The sequence below is a fragment of the Rattus norvegicus genome, chromosome 18 (genome assembly GCF_021556685.1).
Source record: "Rattus norvegicus strain SHRSP/BbbUtx chromosome 18, alternate assembly SHRSP_T2T, whole genome shotgun sequence".
Taxonomy (NCBI): domain Eukaryota; kingdom Metazoa; phylum Chordata; class Mammalia; order Rodentia; family Muridae; genus Rattus; species Rattus norvegicus.
The window spans coordinates 52,207,579-52,223,531 of NC_141551.1; the positions used below are offsets into that span (position 1 = coordinate 52,207,579).

The 15,953-nt window shown below is 47.6% G+C and overlaps 1 protein-coding gene and 1 long non-coding RNA gene across 2 annotated transcripts in view; one reads left to right on the forward strand and one right to left on the reverse strand.

Annotated features, from left to right (window-relative positions):
• Positions 1-3,793, forward strand: part of Lmnb1 (lamin B1) — a 38,545-nt gene extending 34,752 nt beyond the window's left edge. The window contains 2 exon segments of the mRNA NM_053905.2: positions 752-865; positions 2,984-3,793. Of these exon segments, the coding sequence (NP_446357.2) occupies positions 752-865; positions 2,984-3,025 (156 nt within the window). The 3' untranslated portion in view covers positions 3,026-3,793.
• Positions 3,248-7,043, reverse strand: LOC147999804 (uncharacterized). Its single transcript, XR_015642981.1, has 2 exons — positions 5,846-7,043; positions 3,248-5,723 (listed from the first exon to the last, which is right to left on the reverse strand). It is a non-coding gene; the product is annotated as an uncharacterized LOC147999804 (long non-coding RNA).
• Positions 7,044-15,953: the final 8,910 nt, after the last annotated feature.

Consider the following 15,953-nt stretch of genomic DNA (forward strand, 5'->3'; position numbering starts at 1 on the left):
TCACATTGATGGATGCGTGCATTGAGGCATTATTGTGACATTATCTTTGTGGTTTTTTGGACTTTGGTTTTAAACCAGGGGCTCTGTTAAATTTCATATCACTCCTACTGAAGTAGTTCCACTGTGGAGTGACCTTTGAACTCAACAGTACTTATATCCTAGCTGCAGGTTAGCTCATGCTTAAATTTAACAGCTTTTGCCCACCTCAGCATTCTCTCCTGAAAGCTGTGGTACTTGGATGTTTTAGTAGAAATGGTGTTGCGCTTTAAGAAGGACCAGACCTCTGCTTCTGTACAGTACGTCTGATTGAACTCAATGGTCTGTTCTAGGAGTTAGTGCCAGTCGGTGCAGGTTCTGTTCCCTGATGGAGTGAAAGGTGCTGTCTTGGCCTTGACTACCAGGTGGTCCTGCTGCTACCTGGGGCTGCAGCACCTGGGCTCCGCCTCTGTTTTATTCAGCATTTATTTAGCACCTTTTCTTTGCCAGGAGCCAAGATGTTTAAGCAGAATTCATGTTGAGTTTTATAAAAGAATTTAGTATGCCAAGTCACTTGCACAGAATTTGTGTAAGGGCACAGGGTAGAAAGCTCAGCAGGTATTTTCAGATTGGAACCAGTAGCTCCCCTGCAGGGGAAATTGAAGGTCTGCTAACTGCTGCTAATTATGCATAACTCACTAGCTAAAGCTGCTGATGAAATGGCTTTGACAAGCCTCCTTAGCCTTCTGGTTGAAGTCTACTGTGTCGCTTTTAGGAGGTTGCTCAGAGAAGCACAGTCTTCAAAACTACCATACCTGAGGAGGAAGAGGAGGAGGAGGAGGAGGAGCCCATTGGAGTGGCCATCGAGGAGGAACGTTTCCACCAGCAGGTATGATTTTAACTTAGAAGAACTTCCCGAAAGCCTGGTGTGGTGCATAACCAACTGTGCACAGGGCTGCAGACCTGGATGCAGTGGAGAATGGTAGACCCTTTACTTTTTTTCTGTCAACTTTTAGCTTTTGTCTTTTGTTCTCTGGTGTAGATAATGTGTCTACAAATGCATAGATTAGATTGACTGCCAGAGCCTTACTGGACTCTGCAAAGTTTGCTACTAAAGGAGAGCAGTAAGCAAGCCACACTAAGCTTCAATACAGAACCAGATTCATTGCTGTTACAGTAAGCTGCCATCCATTAAATAATTGCAAGAGTTTAGCTCATACCTGGGCTTTGCAACCCCAATTAAACTCCAGTTAAACCCCAAATTCTGTTTTATCTAATTAATTTTGGAAAAATCCTGCTATAGGACAGTGTATAAGCTGGCGTGTGATCATTAGTCTGCCTCTTGTCTCCAAGACTCTGTATTTGTAATTTAGGTCGGGCTTGTGTCTTAGTCACTGCCATTGCTGTACAGAGACACCATGACCAAAGCGACTCTCAGGAAAGCACGAGTAGTGCTGGAGCAGTGGCTGAGAGCCACATCCTGATCATAGAGAGAGACTGGGCCTGGAGAGGCTCTTGAAATCTTAGGACCTACTCCCAGTGATACACTTCCTCCAACAAGGACACACCTCGAGCCTTCTAATCTTTGCAAATGGTGCCATTCCCTGGTGACTCTGCTCATTTGTATGAGGAGCATTCTTATTCAAACCACATCTTGCCCTCAGCAGACTTCATGTGTATAACCCCACTTGAGTAATCACTTGAGGTGGATTGTATTTCATCTGATACCTTGCTATTTTGCTGACATAGTTTAACAAGTATGTTATAGTCCTAACCTCGTATCAATGGCTAGAAGATGACATTTGAGACAAGTGATCTGCATGAGTCCTGTCTGCTCAGACACTGGGGAAGGCTTTCTCGGCCTCTGGTGTCATTGTAAACAGCTGTGGAAAGGCGTGTGGACAGTGGGGTGGAGGGATAGGGTATTTGGTTATTATAGAAAGAACAATGTTTGAACTGTCAGTAGAATACACTGAAGAGTTATTTCTTAGTCTTGAGGATTCTTTGATTTGACTGGACTTGGCCAGGGATGAAAGTACTCTCTTCCACTGTGGCTCTTGGGATTAGTTCAGTCCAAGCTTTACAAAGTAGCATCCAGCAAAGATGGTTAAAATGACAGGTCCCGGGCCTCCTGAAAGCCAGACCCCCTTCTACTGCCTTCTCTAAAAGTAGGCCTCCGGCACTGAAGGAGAAGCAGTCTCCTTGGTGGAATGAGGGACTGAGTTGTAGGATGTTTTGTCAGTGTTGTGGTTCTAGGGATCAGATCCTCCTGCACACTAAGAAAGTTCCCTGCCATTGTCACGATGGAGAGCCATCAAGTACAGTGGCCGTGATCCAGTGTCCTTGGGACTGCCAATCTTCAGTTTAGTGTAGTTAGTAGGGAGTCACAAGTCACACAAGGAGTGAATTTTTTAGGCACTAGACACTGAGCAATGACCCGGCTCTTTAAAGGTTTAAACCCTTTTATCTTATGTGCATGAGTGTTTTGCCTGCACAAGAATGCAGTACCAACCATGCAGTACCTGAGGAGGCCAGAAGGGGGTATAGGATCCCCTGGAACTACACTATAGGGAGTCAAACCCAGGTCCTCTGAGAGAGCAGCTAGTGCTCTTAGCCACGGAGCTATCTAATTTACCTCTCTAAGCCCTGCTACAGCTCTTTAAAAAACACTTGTTATAAAATTGTTGTTATTAAGATCAGATCTTGCCATGTTTGTAACTTTAGCTAGCCAGGGCCTCTATTTTAAGTGAGAAATTCTTAACTACTTACAGGCCTAGATCAGCTTTTGCTTGTTTGTTTGTTTTCTGGGAAAACCTGTTATAGTCAGAGTAGAAACTCAGTTGTGGGGTTTGTTGAAGTGAGCCCTTAGAGAATGCTAGAAAGAGAGGCGTAAGCAGGCTCGTTTTAAGAAGGGAATGCAGCGTTTTAGTGCCTCTGTGGGGAAGGTTTGTGTTTAGAACATTGTAATTTTGTGGGTACTGACGTTTTCTTCTGTTTCCCCTCCCAGGGAACCCCAAGAGCATCCAATAAAAGCTGTGCCATTATGTGAACTTGTCACGTCACGGTCTTCCTGGAGCTAGAAGCACGGAGTCCTGTATACAGTGCAGAGCCTTCTCAGAAGCACATATTTTTGTATTTCCTTTATGTGAATTTTTAAGCTGCGAATCTGATGGCCTTAATTTCCTTTTTGACACTGAAAGTTTTGTAAAAGAGATCCTACCCATACATACATGTTGCAGATGTGAATTATTGACACTGAGCTAACGTACTGTTTGGAAAGGGGCCCTCAAGTTTTTGGCATTTTTTTTTTCTTTTTTGTATGTGTGTATGTAATTTTTTTTTTTTTAAGTTCTTTTAAGAGGGAACAGGGAGGGTAAGAAAACCACTGCGTGTCCAGGCATAATTGAAGATCGCTCTCCCTAGATAGGCGATCTGCTCTTGATCCTTCTCTGCTATATATAAAATGGTGCTGTGTGGGAGGGGGGAAAGGCGTTTTTCAATATATGAACTTTTGTATGGAATTTTTTTGTAATAAGTGATCAAGGTTACCTTTTTTTTAAATAGAAAAGAGAAGAAACGTTTTGTAGGAAGGCAGTATTGCGCCAGCCATCATGTAAGCACTCTGGATGGACGTTTCACAGAGCCGTCGTTCAGTCAACTCCTTCTCTTAGAGTCTTGATTCCTGAGGGGAATGGGGCAGGCGGGCTAGGGTGGGGGAGACTTTCTCTTCACGTGCGCTAGTTGAGGTTTTTAAGATAGTGTAACATGCTTAAATTTCTTATCAACATTAACAAATAAAAGGCTGTTTTACTATTAATCTACTGTCCTTCTTAACCCTTTAGACTAGTAGGTCTCAGCCTCTGCGGCGTGACCCCTTGGGGGTTGATTCACCCTTTTACAGGGGTCACCTAAGACCAGAAGAAAACACAGATATTTATAGTATGATTCATAACAGTAGCAAAATAATAATTTTGAACTAGCGATAAAATGATTTATGGTTGGTGTCACTACAGCGTGAGGAACTGTATTAAAGGGCACGGCCTTAGGAAGGTTAAGAACTGCTGCTGTAGGCAGATTTTGACAGGGCAGCTTTGATTGGCTCATGTGAGCTATAAAACAGTGATGTTTTACAATTGGGGAGGGGAATGGATGCCCTTCCGACTCCCCGGTGCTCTGTTGACGGTGGTAACAGTGCTCAGTACTCACTGTGTTCGGCTTATCAGGAGTGGCTTGGAAGCTGTTTTCAGGAACATAGCAGAGAAGCAGCGGTGTGGACCCAGAGTGGATTGCCTTAAGGAGGAAATGGAGAGATTTGAGAGGAGCTGAATGGCTGTGATGAGGAAGGCGCTATGGCACGCATGTTACCCATGCCAAGCTGGTCGCTGGGGCTTCGCTGGTTGCAGATTTGAGAAGTTTCTTTCCTGCGGTTGCTTTAGCAGAGTCAGTTCATCTTGTAGGAGCAGAACATTGGAAGCCTCCCCAGAATACACAGAAGACATTTCAGAGGCGAACCCACAGCCAGTGTTCGTCTCCTCTTAAGATATTCCTGCAGTAAGCCATGCACAGAATAGCAGTTTTCACTTGAAAATAACTCACAAAGCCCCAGATTACTGTGCTGCACAGATTTACAACGTGCACTGGTGCTGTCGCAGACACAAGATAAATTCCGGGTCAGATCCTGTCTACTGGGGCAGATAAAATGATAACTTCTCAACACAGATTTATCCAACAAATGCCAACAGGAAGGCGGCTGTGTGTGCCTGTGAAGTACTTGCCACAAGAGGGGGTTTGTGTCCTCGAAGTAAACCTGAGGTTCTTTACCACCAGATTAATTATGCTATAAAATCCAACACTTCAGGCATTAAGGGGGAATCTGGTAAAATTTACAGTAAAAATCCAGGATTCAATTAACCAAAGTAGTTCGGAGCTTCTGGCCATTTCCAGGGATTGGCTGCTGTGAGCCTGTCCTGAGGACTTCGGGCCTGAGGCCGCCCTGCTTACACCTCCCATCGGTGGAGGCCAGGCAAGGACACACACGGACACACTTTAAAATGACCCTTCTGGTAACAAGCGAGATTCATCTGCTCCCTGCTTCGTCTGCTGTCTGTTTTGACCTGCATTTTTAGCCTGACTTGGGTCTCATCTCATTTCGTGTAAGATAATTCTGCATGTTCTTGTTGGAAACCCTGTCACCTTTGTTCACTGTCCTCCAGTCGAGCATTTCCAGATGACACTGAACCTCTCCTTTCATGTATTAAGATTTCTCTGTGCTGGATTCTTAGTGAGTCCTTCATATTTACCTCACTGATTCTGTTCTTCCTCCCACCTTGGCGTTTATCCAAGCCATCGCATTCCTGATTTCATTGGCTTCATTTCTGAAGTTGCCTTTGATTCTCTTGGAGAGGGAGGAGTGGAAGGGGGCGGGGGAGAGGGTGTGTAAGAAAGAGAACAACCTTGGGCATCCTTCCTCTGGAGCTTATTTTGAGACAGGATCTCTCCTTGGGACCTGACCTGGCCCGAGAGTTCCCGGTATCCTCCTCCCTCCCCACCAGCACTGGGGGTCTAAGCGTGCATCATCATGTCCAGTTTTGTGTGTAGGTGCTGGGGGTCGAACTTGGGTTCTTGTGCAAGGCAGGGCCTTAGTCCCCTCCTCCTTTTTAAAAGAGCATTTCTCACATTATTCATTTAATTCTTTCAGTCATCGATTTTATGGTTTTAGTAATTCTGCTATATTGAGTTTTGGGGTACTTATTTTTTATTTTTTTATTTTTTTTGGTTCTTTTTTTCGGAGCTGGGGACCGAACCCAGGGCCTTGTGCTTCCTAGGTAAGCACTCTACCACTGAGCTAAATCCCCAGCCCCTGGGGTACTTATTTTTAAGTTATAGGTACATTAGTTGACTTCCTAATATTAGATGGTTTGCCTCTTGGTTTAGGTTTGTAAACACCTTTTAGGCAGTAATGACTGTTTTGTTAGAAATCCTAGTTTTCTCTTGATGATATTAGACCTGCGCCATATTCCTGACTACACCCTAGCTGCTTCTGTTTAATCTTAGAGTGGGAGGGAGGGCTTGTCCACGACAGTTTGTCATACGTCTCTGTGCATAGATACACATAAGCCTATTTTCGAGGTGTGAATATCCTAAGTCTTGTGCCTATTGACTTAGGCACCACTCTCAGGTTGAAGCTTAGCACCTCACATGTGGGAACTTGTGCTTCAGAAGGCTCTGTGTGAGGGGCGTCAGTGGTCCAGTGTTAGGAGTCCCTGAAGCAAGGGTTTGATATTTTCGCAGCAAAGCCTAGAATTCTGACTGGCGCTGTCCTGCCGCCCGAAGCAACAGTATCAATGGAGGTGTGATTTATTAGAATTCTCCTAGTTTTGTTTGTCTGCCTTCTGAAAGGATGATCAGCCAAATTGAATGAGATAGGAAACTTTTTAGGGAAAATAGGAAAATTTAGAGAAGCCATATTCACATTGTTGGAGGATCAGAGTTCCACTTTAAAGTGTGTGGAAGGGACAGCAAATTGACGGGAGTGTGGTTCTGGGAAGAGAAGCTGGGCTGGCTGGATCAGAGAATGGAAGGAACACAGAGGAGTCAGCGTTGCCAGTTCGCCCTGGAGACCTGCTCAGGCCCAGGGTGTGAAGTCCGCCCACTTGCGACCTCCTCACTTCCACAGTGATGCTTTCTCTTTCACTTTCAGCTGCTCAGTAAATCTCGTCCTTGGCTGACTTTCCTCCAGAGACAAAGTGCACCTCCATTTCAGGAGACAGCCTGCCCAGTAGCTTAATGACTTTATACAATAAAGCACAGATTCACCCAGATTTATATGCAAGGGTTTCCTCCACCAGTCTGGCTGCTCGGCCTCCCTGCCAGCCAGCCACATTGTAGCATTCTGCTGGCTTCTCAGGCCTGCTTTGGTGAGTCCTCTGTGAGCTCAGGTTGGATCTTAAAGAGTCCCCCTCATTTGCATGCTACTTTAAACAAATCGGTTTTGGGTTGGGGATTTAGCTCAGCGGTAGAGCGCTTGCCTATCGAGCGCAAGGCCCTGGGTTCGATCCCCAGCTCTGAAAAAAAAACAAAAACAAAAACAAAAACAAAAAAATCCCCCAAAAATCGGTTTTGCTTTCAGAGGGAGGTGCTGAGCTCCCACCCACGTGGCAGAAAGGAAAACTCATTCCCCAAAGCTGTCTGACCTGCACACACTTGCCTGGTGTGTGAGGGCACAAACAAAAGTGATTACAGTAAGCACACAACTTTGGAGGCACACTGGACGACTTAACTTCTTCAGCTCCTGTGGTCTCCCTGGTTCCCTGCCATCCTGCATGAGTCAGCCTTTGGGGAGACCTCACTGCCCTGACAGGATAGATGTGCCCGTAACTGGTTTTTTCTCAGTCTGACTCAACCTCGGCAAGTATTTCCCAAAAGGTCTGGGGTTGGTTGGTTTTGTGTTTCTGGAGTTCAGGTTTCACTATGTAACCCAGGCCACTGGAAACTTATTTCCTGTCTCCCTTTCCCGGTTGGGGGGGTGTCACGCCATGCACTCCACCCCCACCCCCACCGCCCCCACCGCCCACCACACACACACCAGCTTGACTGGTGTGATTTGGCCTGAGAAATACACATGCGTCTCTACTCAGCCCCCATGCAGTCCTGTGACCCAAGTCTGGTCACAGCGTGTGGTGTACACACGACCACACTGTTGACTTTCTAGCTTAGTGGCTGGCACTGCTCTCCAGATAACTGATTATCCAGTTCCCAAACTGGAGGCCAGCTCTGACTTCCCTCCACCTGAGCCAGGGAGCCTCCTGGCTCGCACTGCCAGTACCAGCACCAGGTTTGTTGATTTAGAACCTGCCCCGCCCCAGCCCCACCAGTTTCCCAAACCCTTTTTCTAGAAGCTGGGGCCAAAAATTTTCTGCCAGCTATTTTTTCATAGGACAAGTTAGACCGTTTCTCCTTAAGCTTTTGTCCTGGGGGTGGAGGGGGAGAATTGGATTTGACCCTGGGGTTGGGGTGGAGTGATGGTCAGATAGCCACACTCCAGAACATTCATTTTTCATCCTAAAAGGAACAGGGGCCTGGGCTCCACCCTGAGAAGCTGCCATGGAGTCGACAGGAAAGGTGCCAGTGGCAGTCCTGGAAGGGGCTTTTCTGTGGAGAAGGTGGCCAAGGGCGTCAGGATGACCCTACCCCAGAAGTCCTGAGAACCCTGAGGCAGGGCTTGGGTTTGTCTTGCAGCTGGAGGTCCACTTGCAGCACAGAGTCCTGAAGCCTGGTTCTCACAAGGGGTTGGGGGGACAGAAAAGCAACCCAGGATGCTTTTAAGGGTAAAGATTGGGGAGGGGGCACATTTGAATGCTGTCATTGTCTTACCACATGCACCTGCGTAGATGTTGTCCCTACCTCATTAGCTAACGGGATTCCTGTTTTGTACTGAATGGACCCAAAAGGTGTCATTGTTACCTCAGCACTCACAGAGAGGATTTGGCTTGGGAACTACCAGAGAAAGCTCGTCTTTCTGACTGGCGGGTTCTGTCCTTGACAGCTCTGCCCCTCTTGCTGCCCCAGGCTGCTGTCAGCAGACACTTTTACCCAGTTAGAGTTAACTTACAGATGAACTGTGTACCCCTCGGCAAATAGGAATTGGACTGCTTTCAATTGTCACCGAAACTCCCAGTCCGTTTTATCCAAATTTCCTCAACCCAGTGGTGAAACAATGAATGCTGTGCTGTGCTGTTGAGGGGCGATTTAAAGGAAGCCCTGGCAGATGGGCTGGAGAGCAGGAGAGAGGTGGATCTCATCCAGGGCTCTTGCTCAGGGCTGTCTTAAAGACTTAGGTGTAAGAGTGTTTAGCCTGTACGGATGTATGTGCACGATGTGCACCCGGTGCCTGTGGAAGTTATAACTCCTGGAACTGGAGTTATAAAAGGTTGTGAACCTTCATGTGGGTGCTAGGAGCTGAACCTGGGTGCTCTTAACCTCTGGCAATCTCTGGAGAACTGCCTTGCCTTCCTCTAGTCTCTCGAGGTTGAACCTCAGCCCTGGAGGGTTGACTTTGGACAAGCTGGCTATGTGTCAGGACACGCAGCTTTTGTTCAGGGAGTTAATTAAATGTTCTGTTAAAGTGTCCTGTGGGAGAGTGGTCAGTGTTCATAAGCTACACAGAGTTGTTGGAGCGCGCAGAAAGCAGTTGAAAGTACTCGGCCCTAATGAAGCAACATGTCCACGGAATTTGTGAATTGTTGACATCGACCCAGAGTGTGTCCTGGTTACCCATGTGGGCTGGGGGCGACAGAATAATGGGGATTATTGGAATTGGTGATTCAGCTGTGATTGGAATAGAGGTAAAAAGAGTTAACAACCGGATGGACCATTGTTTAGGACATGCCAAGTGTAGTCATGGTTATGTTCCAAATTTGTACTTTCCCAGACGGGCTTTCATAGACAGGATTCAGACAGAATAACACTGATGACCTTTGACCTTGCTCTCCAAATGGAAAACCCCGTATAATAGCAGTTATTGACACCAGTTGGTGTAAGTCAGTAGCATGGCATGGTCCTGAGAAACCATACATTCTTAGATCTGTTTTGTGAGGTATCTGTTTAGAGTAAAAAGTCCAGTCTAGTGTTGGTGGGAGAATTCAGTTAGATTGCGTGGAACGGCCATGGTAATATAGGAGGTTGTTAAGCACTTAGGAATTTAAAACGGAGCTTAAAATTAATTAACCAAGAGAACTGAGGTCAGGGTAAGGAGACTCGGTATAGAATGTGATGGGATTTCTGAGTTGTAAGTGCACCTGGTGTTTCTCAGAATCAATACTTGAATTAGTCAGTGGTTCACAAGGAAAGCCATCGAGAATACCAGAAGCACCACCGGTAATAATTGAACAAGCGATGTCAGTCATTAACCACCATGCCCAGCCTGCGCCACCTCGCCTAATGATGCAGGAAAAGAAACCTTTCCCTGACCCTGACATGTGAATACTCCAGCTTGGTTAAAGCTGCCACCCAGGCTGCAGGGGGCGCTGATCTCTCGGCAAATGGCCTTCGGGAAGGATTTGTCTAGTGCTGCTTTCATAAGTCCCCAACTCTGAGGTTAGGACTATCATGGCCACACAGCTCAGCCCTGGGCTGGTTTTCTCTGGACTCCCCAGGTGGTCCTAGGGGTGAGATAGATTAACAACCAAACTCTCAGAGCAGTGGTTCAAGGCCCCTTTGAGGGTTGGACGACTCTTTCACAGGGCTCCCCAAGACGGTTGGAAAACAGACATTTACATTATGATTCACAAGAGTAAAATTACAGTTACGAAGTAGCCATGAAAATAAAGGGTCGCACGCAGCATTAGTGAGGTTGAGAACCACTGCTCTAGGGTTAAGATCAGACTTACAGACTAGAGAGCTTTCTTGAGCGGGGCCCACAGAGTGCAGCCTGGCATGGGGGTGAAGATTCTCTGGGGCATGGCTCCTGCTCAGTGGATGACGTGTGGACTGGAGTGTGGAGTTGCTGGGCAGCACGGAGTCTGGGGACGTAAAAGTTGGGTCGTGTGCTTTGCCTTCAAAGAGAGACCCATGTAGGAACCTACTACAGAATGGCCAAGTAGTATCTGCCTCTTCCTCGAATGGTTGAATATTCCAGGACAGCCAGTGACTGTCCCCTTTAGAAGCGTTGGGAAGTGCAAATGTCAGCTTTCTGTAGAGTATCCCCTCCCCGCTCTTGTTCTTAATTATTCAGAGTGTCCTTGGTGCTGAAAAACTATTCCTTTGTTTCAAACTCCCTAGGAGAACTTGAGTGGCCCTGTTGGAATCCTTTGCCTTTCTGGTAGGAAGGGTGCATTGTGAACACTGCCAGTCTTTGCTACAGGCTGGTCACATTGGTACCCTGGCCATTGTTTTACAACCGAAGAGGACAGTGACCCTGGAGGTACCCTGTGTGCTCAAGCCTCCAACAGGAAATGGAGAATTCTGGACCGCCTTTGACTGTCATTTCTGAATTTCCCACTGAGACCCTAAGCACTAAGAGTCTTTTTGCTCCTGCCAGTTGGCCAGCGTCTGAGCACTTTATGAGTGTGTGACTGCATAGTGCTAAGCGGGGCTGTCCCCGGCCGAATGCTCAGACCTTGAACAATGCTGGGTACCTCTCTGCTTGATCTACAGAAGTGAGCTGACGGCAGTACGCTCGTCCCGGATGAAAGCTGTGGTCTTACATCAGACTGTCACTTAAACAGATAACACAAGGCTTTGGCTAGGAGAGAGGACTGATGCCGACAGACAGCTTCAGGCATGTTGGAGTCACAGCTGCCCTATGGAGGGCTCTCTGCTCACCCGGGCTGCTGAGAAGTGATGAGGTATCTTTGGCAACTGTTTTCCAAAAAAGAATGTGTTGGGAGGTTGGGAAACACTGAATTATGAAATAAAGGAAAGGAGAGCCTTTTGTCATCCTTGGCACCCAGATGATCATGAGATACAGGAATGGGATGGGCCTCCGAGGCCGGTACTGCGGGCCTCCTGCTCTGGGGCCGTTTGTTTTTCTATGTGTGTCCCCACAGGCCCTTGAGGAAAGAGCTGGCCTGGCTGAGGGACAGAATGATATAGATGACAGTGGGGAACAAGCTAACCTTGCAGGAGATTGTTGTTAGGAGATGGGACAGGCAGGGGTTGAACAAGTGTGCTGTCACATGGTGACTTTCATCATATTGTCTCTGTTTTGATGAGCTACCCAGGGGCCCCAAGGTAGATGGTCCTCAGCTCTGGTCCCCAGTGTGGAGGGGGGCATGGGCTGCTTCATCTCTGACTTCTTGCTGAATGGTCTGTTCTCTGTCTTGTAGCAGGCGTGCTTCTGGTACTTATCTCTCTTGGACTGGTGTTAATGTGGCTCAAAGGAGCAGTCCTTAGGGATGAGATGGGAGTGGCAGAGGAAATAAGGGGGCCTCTTCGAGGTTCACTTTGGGATCGGCCTGCCCTGGGATTCTTTCACTGTTCTGTATCTTCCCAAGGTTTCTGTTTGTCCTTGTGCATGCATGTGTGAGAGTGTATACATACATTCGAGTGTGGCTGAGGTATTTTCCCAGTCAAAGTAGTTTGAGTTTCCTAGGTTTTCATTCTCTGATTAATTGATTAATTAATTAATTAAATATCCTTTATGAGTCGGGGTCTCACTATGTAGCCCTGGCTATCCTGGGACTCACTATGTAGAGTAGGCTGGCCTCAGACTCACAGAGACCTCCTGCCTCTGTCTCCTGAGTGTTGGGGTTAAAGGCTTGCGCCACCATACCTGGATCTATTCACTTAGGCCACTGAGGGCTCTGAATAACAAAACATTGCCCTCTTTCTCTGAGTGGTGGAAGTTTCTCCAACGTCCAGTGGCCTACATTGAGATGGACTCTAGATGACCCTGTCTGTGGTCTGTCTGCCGGTGGACAGGGTGAGATGGGGCTGCTGACTAGTCTGAAGGCTGTGGATGATCATAGTTGGGGACGGATTTGAGCTCAATGCCTGCCCCTCCCCTACTTCCACACCGCATGCTAGTACGATAGACAGGGGATTTCTCTTTCCATGTAGCCTCAGGCCACCACCTCCAACCTGAGCTGGCATGTGCCTGTGTCACTTGCTTGACGAAGGCAGTGCCAGGGCTTCTGGCACCTTGTGTAGTCTATTTTTGGAGGGAGGAATGTCCCGCTTCACTACCTCTGCCTAGCAGTGGCAGCCGCATCAGATCAGGACTCTCTAAATTGAAGAAGACACAGGTTTGCCGTTTTAGCCAGATGCTCTGAGAACTGTTGGCCTTCTGCCCACGACAGAAGAAAGAGTATTGTTCCAGGGAGCAGACTCAGACTCAGGCCTCTTCTGTCGTCCATGTGTCTCAACGGCGACTGATTGCAGCCAGTCAGCACAGGCTGCACTTCCGCTCCACTGACACCGAAGTGTGCATAGTGCCTCGGTACAAAGGACCAGCTTTAACCTACAGCCCATGGTTCACACTACCATTGGTTCTTTAGCTCCCCAGCGGAAGTAGCCTATTGCCCCCCGAGCCCCTCCCCAACATGCCCACCACTGAGAGGCCCAGGCTGTGCTGCCAGTGCCAGGACACTGCCTGCCTCTGCGGATCTTAGGCAGCGAGGCCCTGACTGCTAGTTTGTTTGCTTGGTTTTGTTTTTTCGAAACAAAGGTTTCTCAGTGTAGCCTTGGCTGTCCTAGAATTCACTCTGTAGAGCAGGCTGGTCTTTTAACTCACAGAGATCTGCCTGCCTCTGCTTCCTAAATACTGGGATTAAAGGTGCCACCACCATCTGGCTTGCTCGTTTCATTGTTAAGATGTTGCCTGCTGGACTGAGTCCTGGGCCCTGACACCCTGCAGATGTGTCAGAAGACAAGAACCTCAAGCTGCCTTCCACAGCCTCTGTCCATCTCTCTGACCACATCTGTGTGGGCTTTTCAGGCCTCTAGCTGCTTTTGGGCCCTGAATGAACAGTGTCTTACCTTGGGGTATCTTATAGTCAGGCCGGGCCACCCAGCTCCTTGCAGTTGCTAGACAGGGACAGTGGAAGGAAGGTCGGTGATAGAGGAAGCCCAGTGACATTTTATATATTAGCAGAGTTAATTGTGACATGTCATAAAGCTTGTCTGTGCCTTCTGCTTAAAGACTATGGGGAAACGTTACACTGTGAAAACACTGCAGCTGGCCTGCCCTTGGTGGCCTCTGTGGCACCGGTGACTTGGGTCCTGCAGAGTCACCCTCACAGAAGCCTCAAATTATAAGCTGAAAACCACCACGCACAATCATCCTAAGAGCAGCAGCCTTTGAGTTCCACCAGAGCGAACACTGAATGGTTGTGGGATGCTACTGGGACCTGTCACAGCTGTCTCCTTCCTTGGGCTGTGCTGGGAGAGAGCTGTGTGGTTATTTTTTGTATGGGACAGACACACTGTTGGGCTGTCCTACCAAGTACACTTAATTACCCTTTGTACTGAATAGAATCACTCCCAAGAGCCAGGGAGCCGTGGACTCCATCCAGAATGTTAAAGACTTCACATTCCTACATTGATATGCACCAGCTGGGCGTTTGCTGTGAACTCGAGCCCAGATGTCCACTCTGAAGCTGCAGAATGGTTGAATTGGGCCAGGATGCTAATTCCAGGGTGACTGTTCTCTTTCTCATGCCATGTCCCCCAGTTTGGCTCTAGGATGGGCCCTGTGCTGTTGTGGAAGGTATGCTAGGTCCACCCCTGGGAACCACTGCTGGAAGGTCGAGAGCGTGCATGACCCTGGATCCAAGGGAAAATGAAACAAGCACCAAGGGAGACTCGAGCAGATGGGTGGTGGGGAGAGGAAAGGGGCTGAGCTAGAGGTGGTCTGGCTTGAGCTCCCCTTCCAGGGCAGTGCTTCACAAAACACAGTACCACAGAAGTCAGTGACAAGCCAGGGCTGCCTGGCAGGGGTGAGGCTGGGCTTGCTAGGTGCCTGCTTGCTGGGTGGCTGCGTACAGTGAGTGCAGGCGCATAGGCAAGGCACAGGGAATTCCTCTCTACAGGCCTTCACTCTAAAGGGAAGCTGATTACAGTAGAGGGGGTTGGGACCCATTTTGTAACGGACAGTAGATAGTCACATCTTACGTGGCCGTTGAAAACTGTCTGTCTTCTGATGTGTCCCCTACTCCCTGTCACTCCCAAGAGATACAACTCCTCTTACCACCAATCCACATTGCTAGCCTGGTAGTCAGATCACCAGGGGAACTTAAGACCACAGGGAAACATGAGTCATGAAGATGGGAGAGCAGTAGGATACATGTGTGCAGACGGACGTCAGAGTCTTAGATTATACATACATACATACATACATACATACATACATACATACACCATATATACTCAATGTATATATTTGTTTTTTGAGGCAGGGTCTCACTATGTAGCTCCTGCTGTCCTGGAACTCACTATGTAGACCAGGCTGACCTTGAACTCACTATGTAGACCAGGCTGACCTTGAACTCACTATGTAGACCAGGCTGGCCTTGAACTTATACAGATCTACCTGCCTCTGTCTCCCGAGTGCTGGGATTAAAGGCATGCACTGGCTCTTAGATTATATATATATATATATGTATATATATATATATGTATATATATATATATTTACTTTTTCTGTTTTTTTTCTTTTTAAGACTTATTTTATATATATATATATATGTACACTGTAGCTGTTAGACACACCAGAAGAGGGCATCAGATCCCATTACAGATGGTTGTGAGCCACCATGTGGTTGCTGGGAATTGAACTCGGGACCTCTGGAAGAGCAGTCAGTGCTCTTAACCGCTGAGCCATCTCTCCAGCTTCTAGATTATATTTTTAAAAAGTATCTGCCAGCGTATTGCCTACAGGAGACTAAGAAGGTTGGAAAACATCCAAGTGGACAAGCAGGATATTACTATGTTTTGGTAGGAGGAACAATGTTTCCTGGAATCCAATCCAGGACTTCTGGAAGAACAGCCAATGCTACTTAACTGCTGAGCCTTCTCTCCAGCCCCATCAATAGACTCTTTTTTTTTTTTTTTTTTTTTATTGAGTGTTTCTTATTTACATTTCGAGTGTTATTCCCTTTCCCGGTTTCCAGGCAAACATCCCCCTAATCCCTCCCCCTCCCCTTCCTTATGGGTGTTCCCCTCCCCACCCTCCCCCCATTACTGCCCTCCCCCCAACAATCACGTTCACTGGGGGTTCAGTCTTAGCAGGACCAAGGGCTTCCCCTTCCACTGGTGATCTTACTAGAATATTCATTGCTACCTATGAGGTCAGAGTCCAGGGTCAGTCCATGTATAGTCTTTAGGTAGTGGCTTAGTCCCTGGAAGCTCTGGTTGATTGGCATTGTTGTTCATAAGGGGTATCCAGCTCCTTCAAGCTCTTCGAGTTCTTTCTCTGATTCCTTCAACAGGGGTCCCGTTCTCAGTTCAGTGGTTTGCTGCTGGCATTCGCCCCTGTATTT